Source organism: Mizuhopecten yessoensis, unplaced genomic scaffold (assembly GCF_002113885.1).
Source record: "Mizuhopecten yessoensis strain PY_sf001 unplaced genomic scaffold, ASM211388v2 scaffold8517, whole genome shotgun sequence".
In the NCBI taxonomy this organism is placed as follows: domain Eukaryota; kingdom Metazoa; phylum Mollusca; class Bivalvia; order Pectinida; family Pectinidae; genus Mizuhopecten; species Mizuhopecten yessoensis.
Window position 1 is genome coordinate 6287 of NW_018407587.1, and position 15696 is coordinate 21982.

A 15696-nucleotide genomic window follows, 5' to 3' on the forward strand; every position below is an offset into this window, starting at 1 on the left:
GGGTGTATTTGTTAGATACAGGTATTACACTGTTGTAGGGGCATAACAAGGTGTAATTGTAAGATACAAGTATAACACTGTTGAAGGGGTATAGCAAGGTGTAATTGTTAGATACAGGTATTACACTGTTGAAGGGGTATAGCAATGTGTAATTGTTAGATACAAGTATAACAATGTTGAAGGGGTATAGCAAGGGGGAATTGTTAGATACAAGTATAACACTGTGATAGGGGCATAGCAAGGTGTAACTGTTAGATACAGGTATTACACTGTTGAAGGGGTATAACAAGGTGTAATTGTTAGATACAAGTATAACACTGTGATAGGGGTATAGCAAGGTGTGACTGTTATATACAGGTATTACACTGTTGAAGGGGTATAACAAGGTGTAACTATAAGATACAAGTATAACACTGTTGAAGGGGTATAGCAAGGTGTAATTGTTAGATACAAGTATAACAATGTTGAAGGGGGATAGCAAGGAGTAATTGTTAGATACAAGTATAACACTGTTGAAGGGGTATAACAAGGTGTAACTGTAAGATACAAGTATAACACTGTTGAAGGGGTATAACAAGGTGTAGCTGTAAGATACAAGTATAACACTGTTGAAGGGGTATAGCAAGGTGTAACTGTTAGATACAGGTATTACACTGTTGAAGGGGTATAACAACGTGTAACTGTAAGATACAAGTATAACACTGTTGAAGGGGGATAGCAAGGTGTAATTGTTAGATACAAGTATAACACTGTGACAGGGGTATAGCAAGGTGTAATTGTTAGATACAGGTATAACACTGTGATAGGGGTATAGCAGGGTGTAATTGTGAGATACAAGTATTACACTGTTGAAGGGGTATAACAAGGTGTAACTGTAAGATACAAGTATAACACTGTTGAAGGGGTATAGCAAGGTGTAACTGTTAGATACAAGTATAACACTGTTGAAGGGGTATAGCAAGGTGTAACTGTTAGATACAGGTATTACACTGTTGAAGGGGTATAACAACGTGTAACTGTAAGATACAAGTATAACACTGTTGAAGGGGTATAACAAGGTGTAATTGTTAGATACAAGTATAACACTGTGATAGGGGTATAACAAGGTGTAATTCTGAGATACAAGTATAACACAGTTGAAGGGATATAGCAAGGTTTAATTGTTAGATACAAGTATAACACTGTGAAAGGGGTATAACAAGATGTAATTCTGAGATACATACGATGGTCGATAAGAGCCTGACAAAAAGATATGAAAATTCAAATATTTGTGTACCATGTAAAAGTGTTCCGTGGTACAGAAAGATATGAAAATCCATATCTTTTTGTCAGGCTCTTGTCGGCCATCGCTGATAGAGGTATAACACTGTTGAAGGGGTATATCAAGGTGTACTTCTGAGATACAACTATAACACAGGAAAGGGGTATTACAAGGTGTAATTCTGAGATAGAGGTATAAAACTGTGAAAGGGGTATAACAAGGTTCATTTGTACTGTTATGACACGTGAGTTCGAATATGGTATACCAAGGTTTAATGTGGAGAAAGGGGCATAGCAGAGATACTATAATAACTGTTACTAAGAGATAAAACCAGAAATGGTAATGATTAATTTGTTGAATTTATTTATAAACTGTTTTCCTTTTCAGTTATTTGTGGCAATAAGGAATGTACTGACAACGCTAAGTGTGTCCGAAATAGATGTGTTTGTAAAGACGGATTTTATGGTATAGGTCATATAAAATGTTCAGGTGAGTTCAAGTGAGAAAAAAACAAATAATATAGTTTAAGTCACGTTTTAAATGGTTTGAATTGTATTTGAGATATTTGACAAAACGGATATAGCCAAAAGTATGTGTGTGTGTGTGTGTGTGTGGGAGGGGGGGGGGGGTAGGGGTATATCGACTAGTGGACAATTTTCTGTATGAAGTGTATATTTTAAGAGGACACACCACTCTGTATTGTGTTAATACTTTAACTAAGATACACACGCCATGTATAGCGTTTATACTTTAACCACAGGTAGTTACCTTTCTGTGTTTAGTGTTCATCCAGTTTAACTACTAACTGCCAACACTCTGTGTGTTTCATTTAATCTGTAAAGTAATTTATTTCAAAAGCAATGGCATGAAGAATTTATCTCGAATGCTTAAATTTGCATTTGAAGGGACTACATTAGGAATTTGATCGTAACTTTATAAGGAATCGGTTTTAGTTGATAGCTTGAATTCAAGAAAAGTGACAATCATCTCATCACGAAAATGTTTCACCTTACAAATGTAGCGATTTTCATAACTAGTGGTACAGGGAACGGTGTGTTGTGTTTGCTCAATAACTGCTGTTGACCAAGTATCTGTGTGATGTGTGTACACTATAACTCCTGGTGACCAAGTATCTGTGTGATGTGTTTATACTATATACTATAACTACTGTTGACCAAGTATCTGTGTGATGTGTGTACACTATAACTACTGTTTACCAAGTATCTGTGTGATGTGTGTACACTATAACTACTGTTGACCAAGTATCTGTGTGATGTGTGTATACTATAACTCCTGTTGACCAAGTATCTGTGTGTTGTGTGTACACTATAACTACTGTTGACCAATTATCTGTGTGATGTGTGTATAATATAACTACTGTTGACCAAGTATCTGTGTGATGTGTTTATATTATAACTACTGTTGACCGAGTTCTTGTGTGATTGGTTTACACAATAACTAATGTTGACCAAACATTTGTAATGTCCTTACACTTTAAATATATTTGGTGAACTTTGTGTTGTGCTTACACTATTACTACTGTTGACCAAGTATTTGCATGTGGTTTAAATATTGTATGTATATTGTCAGATTTTTTGCATGTAAACATATATATTTCAGATACCTGTGGAGGATACGAGTGCGTGAAATTCTCCATGTGTAGGCAAAACAAATGCAAGTGTAATCGTGGCTTCTACGGAGATGCAACGTCGGAGTGCAAAAGTGAATATGAAGCCTTTTCAAATAAAACTTGATGACAACTAGAGTTTAAGCATTGTTCTAGACATGCCTAATTATGCAACAGAAACCTGATTCGAACGAATGCAACATAAGCAGTATGCATGTTAGAATAATAATAAAGTAGGGTACATAAACTAATTTGAATATCTAGATGACAGAAAAAACCTCAATGTCGTTATCAGTATATTTTTTTTGCATATTTTTTACTGCTTAAAACATACTGTAACATCTTTAGAAGAAGTTTTCGTTGTTCAAATAGTAAATAGTAATATGATCCATGACACGCTCAGATCTTGGTCATTGATAAAACAGGTCAGAGTTGGACGGAAATACACGTCGGTCTGGTTCAGGGATGGACAGAAATGAATATCGGTCTGGTTCAGGGTTTGACGGGATAAACGTCGGTCTGGTTCAGGGATGGACAGAAATAAACGTCGGTCTGGTTCAGGGATGGACAGAAATGAATATCGGTCTGGTTCAGGATTTGACGGGATAAACGTCGGTCTGGTTCAGGGATGGACAGAAATAAACGACTGTCTGGTTCAGGGAAGGACAGATATAAACGACTGTCTGGTTCAGGATTTGACGGGATAAACGTCGGTCTGGTTCAGGGTTGGACGGGATAAACGTCGGTCTGGTTCAGGGTCCGACAGGATAAACGTCGGTCTTATTCAGGGTTCGACAGGATTAATGTCTGTCTGGTTCAGGGTTTGACTGGATAAACGTCGGTATGGTTCATGGTAAGCCGGGAATAGGTTCGCTCTAGGCCAGGGTTAGAACGGGAATATTGTCGGTGAGGGTTAGGCGGAATAAGGGTCGTTGTTGGTCAGGGTAAGACGGGCATAGGTTCGCTCTATGCTAAGGTTAGAACGGAAATAGGGTCGTTGAGGATAAGAACAGGATGAAAGTTCATCTAGTTAGGGTGTGAAATGGTTACTCTTGGTGTGTGTCAGGATGAGGACGGTATCAGGATGGGATTAAATCAGGGTTAGAATTGGGTTCAAATGGGACGGGGTCAGGGTTTCATGACAACATATTTTGTATAGATTTAGTTGATTGTAAAAGCCTTTTGTTCAATCTTGACAACGATGCCAAACATTTTTCACAATAACCAGAAATGGGAAGAAAGTTATGTGGGGTCAAGTTTACTATTAAACTCTGACAGTCGTCACCATGTCCGTATACCATTCGGGAGGGACAATTTTCAAAGTGTTGATGTAAACCCATAAAACACATCAAGAGAGGTCCAAATCTTAACACTGAAATAAATGCTTATCATCAAGTGACTGCCAGGATAAATGATATCTTGTCAAATTTAAAAACGCGCTGTCAGCAGATAAGATGTTCTGTACCCCAGTCATAATATGTCAAGGAACAACAATCAAAGATGACATTAAAAAAATCAATGTTTGTGTTTCAGGACTTTGTGGGCGACAAAAGAAGAAATGCGACGAACATGCCACCTGCAAACGCAACAAGTGTGTGTGTGATAAAGGTTACATTGGGAACGGTTTAAAGTGTCACAGTATGTAATCTTATTACTATAGTAAAATTACGCACACAACTTTGGTCGATTATGTAATACATTTCGGGGTTTTTTCTCACTCCTTTGTGTGTATGACAGAAATGTCCAGGGTGGGAATGGATTTAAGAAATTTTAATCTTAAGTTATCTTTCACCAAATTTCTCCGGCTTGGCGTCACAATGGAACAACAATGACGTGACGTCACTATCACTAAATCAGGACCATTCTGATGTTGTGATGGGAAAATTCCGACGCCTTTTTGTGACTTTTTAGCTCATTTTGGTGATTGGAAGGACAGAAAAATACTCTTTTCATTCCGAGGAATGTAAGAGATGTTGGATACGGAAATTCCATCCTTCGGATTTTAAATTGTCGCACAACTCTCGGTAACTCTAAGGGTTTGCCAATTTGAAAACCCTTTGGTGGACTTCCCTTATCCTAATCCATTAGCATAAAAGAGCCTTATACTGTTTCTGCAGTGTGGTATACGACCCATAGCACGTAATATGTACAGTTTGTTGTTATATATCAGTGCGTTGCAACACTCGTGTTATGTATTGTACAGTGTAACAGAAATGGAGTCTGTTGATATATGGGTTTTTTATTTACCTGGCCATGTAGCTAACGAGCTACGGTATCTTTATTTTAATAACTTGCTTGATAAAACAATCAATCAATGTTAAAGATACAACTGAATGATCGGCGTACATGTCTCTTTAGATTTATCTATAGTTAATATTTTCTGACTTATTTTTTGCTGTTTCAGAGCCGTGTACCTGTTCCGCGTCTGGACATATACACTACAGGACATTTGATGGCTCTATGATATACCATCCTGGAAACTGCAGCTATTTGCTGTCTGACCATACCAATTCCGAGGATCCGTCAAACAACTATAGGATCATTGTCCACAATGAAGTGGGACTCAAGGGGGAGCCTGTTATGATCAAGTCCGTTTTATTTGAAATATACGACCAGACCGTGTTACTTAAAGGCAACGAAATTTTGGTGAGTAGTCTGTCATTAATTACAGACTTGCGTTATTCTACAGGTTAAAAAAACTTGGAGATACTATTGTATATGATTTCTAACATTTGAGGTATGACAAAGAAATTCGAACTCTCGGTGTTAGCTACTGAAAGCCATAGTTGAGTGTTCGACATTTATGATCTAGCCCCGAGGGTTGTTATCTTATTGCAATACCCACATAAGAAGATTAATGAACAACCGTCGGTTAGTGGCCTGTTTGGACAAACAAGAATACGATAGCGTCGTTGAAATAGAAAGTCATGGCAAGTACGTTTAACACTAACGATCATACTAAATTTATCACAGGGGGATTGATACCTCCTCCTCCTCCTCCTCCTCATCATCATCATCACCATCACTTATGATACTATTATATTATGCAGGTGGACGAATTGCACACGGATTTACCGTTCACGAGTAAGACGGGAGCTTTAAGGATATATCGCAGTGGAGTATATACACTGGTGGAGACTGACAGCTACGTCAGTATTCAGTGGAGTGGCAAGGCTACGGTGCTAGTAGAGACACCGTCCACGTACAGCCCCGGACTCAGTGGCCTGTGTGGTGACTGTAACGGACAACAGGACGACTACCGTACCCGAGAGCGCCAGGATGTGTCACAGTCTGCCGATAGGGACACTGAGATCGGGAACAGTTACGTTACACCCGCTTTGCTGGACGGGAAGCCTAGAGTGTAAGTACATTTTCAGAAAGTGATTGCAACGTCAATGAAGATCATACAAGTAGATATTGCGTGTTATATCACGCGTACCTTGATGATACTTCAAACCCCACTGTTTATGTATCATACTTTCTGATTGCACAAACACGAACATAACGCAGCCTCCCAAAACAAACATGCATACACTACACGCTTGTATCTTGCACACAGGAGAAGCCGTCCTTAAATTACCATAGCTGTTGATAGGACGTTACACAATACTGAACCAAACCAAACCAGCATACAAAACAATCATCCCTGTCTACAGGATGGTGAATGTGTGCTAAATTATATAAAAGCGATGTTCCTCTTTGACATAACGATTAACATGTCATTTCTCAAGCAAGCTCAATTAAATACCTCTTAATTACTTCGCTCTCTTTAATGATTTGTCAATAAACTACAATATGTAATGTGGGCATTCATTAACTGACTGGTATTTTCATAACAACCACTTAGTGCAGCCACGTTCATACTAAATCAGTACGTGTTATATGTCGATAGAGTAGAAAGGGGCTATTTGATGTTTTGTAACAAACGTACCATACGGTTGGCTTCATTTGTTTGATACAAAGATAAATAGTCGCATGAATTAGTGATAAGTTGAGATGAACCACAAGTGTATTCAATTTAATATTTGTGTACTTATTGCGTAAATACAACTTTGGAAACTATCAAGATACTACCCAACCAAATGTTTGCTCATTACTTTCTTTTTAACTTTCAGATGCACGGTTGCTACACCAAAACAATGTAAAGTTGGCCCCAAAAAGATCGTAGGTAGACCGGGTAAATGTGGTCAACTCCGTCCTGATGTTAAACGCTCGAAGTTTCTGAAGTGCATCAAGGCAGACCCGTTACTAGCGAAAGACATGTATAACGTGTGTGTTCAGGATTATTGTGATATTTTCGGAAACAGAAAAGTCAGAGAGCAAGTTCTATGTACCGTATTGGAGGGGTACGCAGCAAGATGTAGCAAGATGAACACATTGGCCAGATGGAGGTCGCGGGCGTGTAGTGAGTGTAGTATAACCTATCAAAAATACAAGTCAGTAGATTACCTCTCATGCATTCCCTTGCGTTCCATTGTAGGTTTAATTTGTGTAATATAAATACAATAAAAGCTTAATGTAGCGCTCTGTGTCTTAGTGTACACTAAATAGGACTCTGTTCCGTTTACTTTAAAAGGTGTTTATATTCAGCAATGAACACGGTCTGAAAAGACGCACAAGGTAGTGGTAAATTGCACAATAATAATTAGCATTAATTACGTATAGAGACTAATCATAACATACAATCCTCTATCATCTCTCCCCAAGTCTTTGGTACACGAGGGTAATAGGGTCACTCGTATTAGTCCTAGAAACAAAGACTAATCATAACATACAATCTTCTATGCGTCACAACTAAGCATAGTTTGCTGAGTCATACACACTATGCGAAGTCTACAGGCTATCAGGCTTACAGTGTTAAGAGGACCAACCAATACTGTAGACTATACGGAGTTGGTTTAAATAGACAAAATGCAGGTTAATCCAATAAAAACACATCAATTGACGAAAGAATACATCAATTTAATATTTTGAGCGTTTTAGCTGTTTATCTTGTTTATTAGTTTTGTCGATTTAACCTTTTCTATAATCATGTAAGTGAATGTTTTCAAAATAAGTAAACTTGACATTAGAAGATGTTCCATTGCGCCCTAGTATTTACATATGTTGTGAATGAAAGGTGACCTGAATTGCATATTTATACTGGAGAAAATAAAACGTGGAATCTTTGACACTTTATCATTAATGTTCGAACTGCTGATATACGAAATAATCTATAATCTAATAACTTGTCACGTTAAAATCGTTTAAAGTTATGTTGTATGTAACGTGTCACAATGCTTTTGGCCTGTACATCCTATTACTCCTGATTATAATGATATTGGGATTATTAACGTGTCATGTTTTTATTGCAGAGGTGGGCTTGAATTGTCCGAAACAATCAGTGTACCGAGCGATGAGCCGGGGATGTGCTAACTCGTGTGCTAACAAGAGAGCAGTAAGGGACTGCACGCGACCAAAGGTCGACGGCTGTATGTGTAAGGGAGGCTTTTTCGAAAGTGGAAACACGTGTGTCCGTAAAGCAGACTGTGGATGTGAAGACAAAGGGAGATACTACAAGGTATGTCTTCATTTACGGGGATGGTCACAATTGAAAACAGTTTTAATCAAATGTAGCCGTGAACGTGTTTTGTTTAGATATTTTGTTTAATGCATGCAACACTGTACTTACATATGTACTTATGTTCCTAATAGCTTGGCTCCATCCGCCGGACTAGTGACTGCACTGCGGTGGAGAAATGTGTCAAGAGTAAGAGAACGGCCAGATTTGAGATCATCGCCTCAGATGAAGGTTGCAATGAATGGGCCACATGTAAAGTAGTTGATGGATTTTACAATTGTGCTTGTGAACCTGGCTTCATTGGCGACGGATACACATGCACACGTAAGAAACTGCTTTATTTCTTTACAGATATATTTCGGTGCATTTGCCCTGAAATTAATTCAGTTAAAATTATTTTTGCTAAACAGTTATTTTTACAAAAGATGCTTTATTCAGTTATTGAATACTTATCCAAATAAGTCTTATTATTTTTGTGTACAAATCTGAAGACGGAACTATTTTAAGGCGACTGTACACATTTTGTTTGGTGGTTATTACCATTCCCTCTGTGAGGTCCTTGTTCTTGTCCGCCGGTTACATAGCTATTTTAAGTCGTGTAGGATTTAGGCAGGTTACATGAGTAAGCATAAAATGTTTTGAATTGTGTAATATAGACAGTGAATTTGACCTCGTGTTACTTCCCGAATGGCAAATCTACAACGCATTATGTTGTTGTCCGATTTTAATAGTCAGGGAAGTTATCATATTTTTCAATATGAAACTCATAATATATACTACTTGTATTCAGGACTGGGCCGTTATTTTCGGGTGGTATATATAGGTGTGTAGAAATGTTATCTGGGGGTTTATATATATGTTAGTGTAGTGGTGTTGTCTGAGGTATATATGTAGATGTGAAGTAATGTTGCCTGAGAGGTATATAAAGATATGTTTTAATGGTGTGTGATGAATATGTTTAGATGTGTAGTGATGCTGTCTGAGGGTATATATATGTGTGTAGTGATGTCGTCTGAGGGTATATATATGTGTGTGTAGTGATGCTGTCTGAGGGTATATATAGATATGTAGTTATATATATTTATGTAGTGATGTTGTTTGAGGGTATATATATACATGTAGTGATGTTCTCTGAGGGTTTATATATGTGTGTGTAGTGATGCTGTCTGAGGGTATATATATATGTGTAGTGATGTTGTCTGAGGGAATATATATATATGGGTGTAGTGATGCTGTTTGAGGGAATATATAGATGTGTAGTGATGTTGTCTGAGGGTATATATATATATATATATATATGTGTGTAGTGTTGCTGTCTGAGGGTATATATATATATGTGTGTGGAGTGATGCTGATGGAGGGTATATATATATATATATATGTGTATAGTGATGCTGTCTGAGGGTATATATATATATATGTATGTGTAGTGATGTTGTCTGAGGGAATATATTTGTGTGTAGTGATGTTGTCTGAGGGATATATAATTATGTGTAGTGATGCTGTCTGAGGGTATATATATGTGTGTAGTGATGTTGTCTGATGGTATATATATGTGTGTGTAGTGATGCTGTCTAAGGGTATATATAGATATGAAGTTATATATATATATGTAGTGATGTTGTCTGAGGGTATATATATGTGTGTGTAGTGATCCTGCCTGAGGGATATTTATATGTGTGTAGTGATGCTGTCTGAGGGTTTATATAGATGTGTAGTGATGTTGTCTGAGGGTATATATATGTGTGTAGTGATCCTGTCTGAGGGATATATATATATGTGTAGTGATGCTGTCTGAGGGTATAATATATGTGTAGTGATGTTGTCTGAGGGAATATATATATATGTGTGTAGTGATGCTGTCTGAGGGTATATATAGATATGTAGTGATGCTGTCTGAGGGTATATATAGATATATGTAGTGATGCTGTCTGAGGGTATATATATATATGTGTGTGTAGTGATGCTGTCTGAGGGTATATTTATATATATGTAGTGATGTTGTTTGAGGGTATATATATGTGTGTAGTGATGTTGTCTGAGGGTATATATATAGATATGTAGTGATGCTGTCTGAGGGGTATCTAAAGATATGTATTAATATTGTGTGAGGAAGATATATATATATGTAGTGATGTTGTCTGATGGTATTTATATAGAGATCTGTAGTGATGCCGTCTAAGGGTATATATATTATGTGCAGTGTATTCCTCTGAGGGATATATAGTGTCGTATGAGGGTATATATACATATGTATATGTGTAGTGATGTCGTCTAAGGGATATATAATGTCGTCTTAGGGTATATACATATGTGTGTTGTGATGTCGTCTGAGGGTATATATAGATGTTTAATGATGTCGTTTGGGGGTATATACATATATATATATATATATGTAGTGATATCGTCTTAGGTTATATTTAGATGTGCAGTGATGTCGTCTGAGGGTATGTAGAAATGTGTAGTGATGTCTTCTTAGGGTATACATAGATGTGTAATGATGCTATCTGAAGGTATATATATGAGTGCTGATGTCGTCTGAAGGTATATGTATATTTATGTTTAGTGATGTCATTTGAGGGTATATATAGATATGTAGTGATGTCCTCTGAGGGTATATATAGATGTGCAGTGATGTCGTCTGAGGGTATATATAGATATGTAGGTATATATCTATATGTAGTGATGTCGTCTGAGGGTATATAGATATGTGTAGTGATGTCGTCTGAGGGGATATATATATGTGTAGTGATGTCGTCTGAGGTGTATATAGTGTCGTCTGAGGGTATATAGATATGGGTAGTGATGTCGTCTGAGGGTATATATATATGAAGTGATGTCGTCTGAGGTGGATATAGTGTCGTCTGAGGGGTATATAGTGTCGTCTGAGGGTATATAGATATGTGTAGTGATGTCGTCTGAGGGTCTATATATATGTGTAGTGATGTCGTCTGAGGGGATATATATATGTGTAGTGATGTCGTCTGAGGGGATATATATATGTGTAGTGATGTCGTCTGAGGTGTATATAGTGTCGTCTGAGGGTATATAGATATGGGTAGTGATGTCGTCTGAGGGTATATATATATGAAGTGAGGTCGTCTGAGGTGTATATAGTGTCGTCTGAGGGGGATATAGTGTCGTCTGAGGGTATATAGATATGTGTAGTGATGTCGTCTGAGGGGATATATATATGTGTAGTGATGTCGTCTGAGGGGATATATATATGTGTAGTGATGTCGTCTGAGGTGTATATAGTGTCGTCTGAGGGTATATAGATATGTGTAGTGATGTCGTCTGAGGGTCTATATATATGTGTAGTGATGTCGTCTGAGGGGATATATATATGTGTAGTGATGTCGTCTGAGGGGATATATATATGTGTAGTGATGTCGTCTGAGGTGTATATAGTGTCGTCTGAGGGGTATATAGTGTCGTCTGAGGGGTATATAGATATGTGTAGTGATGTTGTCTGTGGGTTGAATATGAATATGTATTTATATTGTTTGCGGAGTATAGAGTAATATTTTCTGCGGGATGGATATAGATGAGTATAACTGTTGTCTAAGGGGAACAGTTAGATATGTGGTAACTTTGTCGGAGGGTATATAAAGGTGAGTGATGTTGTCCTTGAGTATATGAAGGTGTGTACAGTGTGAAGACTTATACAGGAATGGAATAATGTTTCCTGAAGGACACATTTATATGTACCTGTCTTGTTTGGGAGGTATATATACGTATGTATTACCATCCTTTATGTGATGCTCAATGAAAGCGATATATAAATTAGTATACCCTTTCTTGTCTGGCATATATGTGCATATGAATACTGTTCGCGAATAACGTTCATGTGTATGGGTTTTTATATCGTATGACGTATACTACCGTTGTTCACTAGGTAAACACTCATGTGTATACTGCATATCTCATTTGATAGTTAAACAACGCTGCTATCACTGAGCTTGCTTTCCATTTAAAATGCTGTATGCCCGACAAATATTTACAACAGAACTTTTTATGAACCTTGACAAATACATTTATCATAATTTCATATTCAATTTTCAGCCGAGACATCGTGTAACGTAACCGAGCACACGGAAGACTGTGTGGCGACTGTGAAGCTAAATGGCCGGTGTATATTCAAGTCCAAATACCATAATAGTTGCAATTTCTTTGTCTATACATTGAAAAATCAGTCTTATATCCATTTTGTTGGGAAACCTGGACACGTGACTCTAAGGGAAGGCAACGAAACGCACAAGGATTGTGCGTCATTTTCGCTGGATCACCTTACTTCCACTCTCACTATCAAGGAAACTGTATGCGATTGTCCTGGGCATGACGTTTCTTAAATTGTATTTAATTGCTTTTAATCCAATTATCATAAAACAATATCAGCAACAGTGAATAGAGTAATAAAAAAAAAACATGAAATGTATGCTTTACTTCAATTATTTCAATAAGAATGAATTAATTTACTTAGAACAAAGACATTTCCATATAAAACTAGTCTTTGTAGTTATGTAATAATTTGAACATAAAACAAATTGCCAACATTTATAATCCTTTAAATAATTCTAAAAGTAAACGCATCAAAACTATGTGGTGAATTTGCATAACAGTAAGTTTAAACTTTTTAAATGCTAAATTGTTTTCGTTCAACTGTATTGATATCGGGGCTGAATATTTGTTTCTATTTGTTATTAGAACGATACAGGTTGATGAAGATTAAGGGCAAATTTCATGATCTCTCACAATGGTTTCTCTTGTGTGATAATCATCACCATTGTTCTCGCTGTAAGAACATGACATATTACTTGAATTTTACACATGGCTCGTGTCGGCGACCTTTCAGAACACCTGGTCTATTTTACACATGGCTCGTGTCGGCGACCTTTCAGAACACCTGGTCTATTTTACACATGGCTCGTGTCGGCGACCTTTCAGAACACCTGGTCTATTTTACACATGGCTCGTGTCGGCGACCTTTCAGAACACCTGGTCTATTTTACACATGGCTCGTGTCGGCGACCTTTCAGAACACCTGGTCTATTTTACACATGGCTCGTGTCGGCGACCTTTCAGAACACCTGGTCTATTTTGCTTATATTTTTCAAAGAGTCTCCTTATATATCATTTTCTTGTTCATATTTTGCCTTTGTTTTATCAATTTCTGCAATCCGATTTTGTATTTTCTTGTGTAATGCTTATCTCTTTCAAATATCTCCAAAGCCCCCATCCCAACTATCCGAACTAAGGATATATAGGAACCGCTGTGGGTCGTTTAAATATAGGTACAGCTGTGGGTCATTAAACTATAGGTACAACTGTGTGTCGTTTAAATATAGGTACAGCTGTTGATAGCTAAAATGTAGGAACGACTGCATATTATTGAAATGTAAAAACAAGTGTTGATCGTTGAAATAAAGGTACACTATTGACTGTTTAAATGTAAGTACAACACATCATTTTATTGTAAATAAGCAAAAGATCGTCGTTTTGTGTGATCGTCGTATATGAAGTTCCAGGAGACTATTTTTATTTCTTAGAAAAATCTCACAACATTTAAAATCATTTTTCTTGAAATTAGGCACCAAGCTGTTGGCGTCATCACCCTTTAGGTATTGAGGGCACAAATCCGTTCTTTGCTCTAGTATTCCAAATTCAGGTTTTCAGCATCCACATAAATGGCCAGCACTTCTGCTTGTTTTCCATCTATAAACAGAAATCGAGTGATCATGTTAAATCTATAGGAATTTCTTATTTTCCAGAATGCCAAAAGTATTGATACGTACTGAAACTTTAAAATGTTAAAATCAAACATTTTAAAACGCATATTTAGATTTTTGGGGGGAATAGCAGTGTATTTGATAGCGTAGATCTCCTACTTTAATATCTACAATATGTACTACCTGCACATGCATGACGCGATGTTTTACGCCTTTCCATGAATGTTATTCTCGCACCTCAGAAATTGATATTCTATTTTATACCCAGTGCTACATGTTTGTCTCATTTGCCACATTGCTGTAATGATCTGCGCTTATCAACAAATTTACAATAAGTATTTTTGTCTTTTCATCGTGTAGTGTTTTTGGTTCTTGTATATAACTTATCATCTAAATCGTGAATTATGTTTTCCTTCTCTTAACAACATGGATTTCATTGCCTGTCTAGAAAAGTTTAAACATAGCTTCCGTAGCGCCGTATTAAACTGGCCCCTGACAGTATACTCTTAAAATATAAATAAATGAATATCAAGGTTTGAGGAAAAGATCAATTACGTTTTACTGAGCGAGATAAAATTATCTCAGTCTATGAATATTAGCCCTCGACTGATAAATCTATTTCTTGACCAGTTACAGATTTTTAACACATTTAACAAAGTTATATAAATTTGTATATGTTTGCAAAAGGACACATGTAAGAAAATACTAGCAGCAATGACAGGTTACGAAGTCAACTTTTAGGAACAACTAATAAAACATAAACATTTGAAAACATCAAACGATGACTGCTGGTTTGAATATTTAGTTGAAGAACTATGTTAATACGTTCGTTATACTAATCGGTCTTCATACTGGTATCAACAGGTAGTCGGTCAACATAACAATGTTGTTTAAAGTATGTTGTCAACATACTGACATAATATATTTCAATCCGTCTATATACTAACATTCTGTATTGTAATCTGTTTACATGCTAACATTCCATATGGTAGTCTGTCTACATACTAACATTTTATATAGTAGTCGGTCTAAATTCTAGCAATCTGTATTGTTGTCAGTCTACATACTAACGTTCTATATGGTAATCTGTCTACATACTAACGTTCTATTTGGTAATCTGTCTGCATGCTAACATTATATATGGTCACCTGTCTACATACTAACGTTCTATATGGTAATCAGTCTACATACTAACATTATATATGGTCACCTGTCTACATACTTACGTTCTATATGGTAATCTGTCTACATACTAACATTCTATATGGTCATCTGTCTTTATACAAACGTTCTATATGGTAATCTGTCTTAAACTAACATTCTAATGGTAATCTGTCTTTATACTAACATTCTAATGGTAATCTGTCTTAAACTAACATTCTAATGGTAATCTGTCTTTATACTAACATTCTATATGGTAATCTGTCTTTATACTAACATTCTAATGGTAATCTGTCTTTATACTAACATTCTATATGGTAATCTGTCTTTATACTAACATTCTAATGGTAATCTGTCT

General features: G+C 36.7%; 2 protein-coding genes across 8 annotated transcripts in view; one reads left to right on the forward strand and one right to left on the reverse strand.

Moving 5' to 3' along the window:
- Positions 1 to 1648: 1648 nt before the first annotated feature.
- On the forward strand, positions 1649 to 12872 carry LOC110456099 (zonadhesin-like; the record flags this gene model as incomplete). Its single annotated transcript, XM_021506650.1, has 9 exons — positions 1649 to 1750; positions 2882 to 2983; positions 4422 to 4526; positions 5293 to 5534; positions 5939 to 6249; positions 7004 to 7293; positions 8243 to 8448; positions 8583 to 8772; positions 12514 to 12872. Coding segments are annotated over 9 exons (1835 nt in total), but the record flags the coding sequence as incomplete, so codon positions are not given.
- Positions 12873 to 13892: 1020 nt separating this feature from the next.
- LOC110456100 overlaps positions 13893 to 15696 on the reverse strand; it is a 34556-nt gene continuing 32752 nt past the window's right edge. For all 7 annotated transcript variants that reach the window (XM_021506655.1, XM_021506652.1, XM_021506656.1 and 4 more), the window contains one exon: positions 13893 to 14163. In XM_021506655.1, coding sequence (XP_021362330.1) covers positions 14099 to 14163 — 65 coding nt within the window. In that variant the 3' untranslated portion in view covers positions 13893 to 14098. The remainder of the gene's footprint in view (positions 14164 to 15696) is intronic.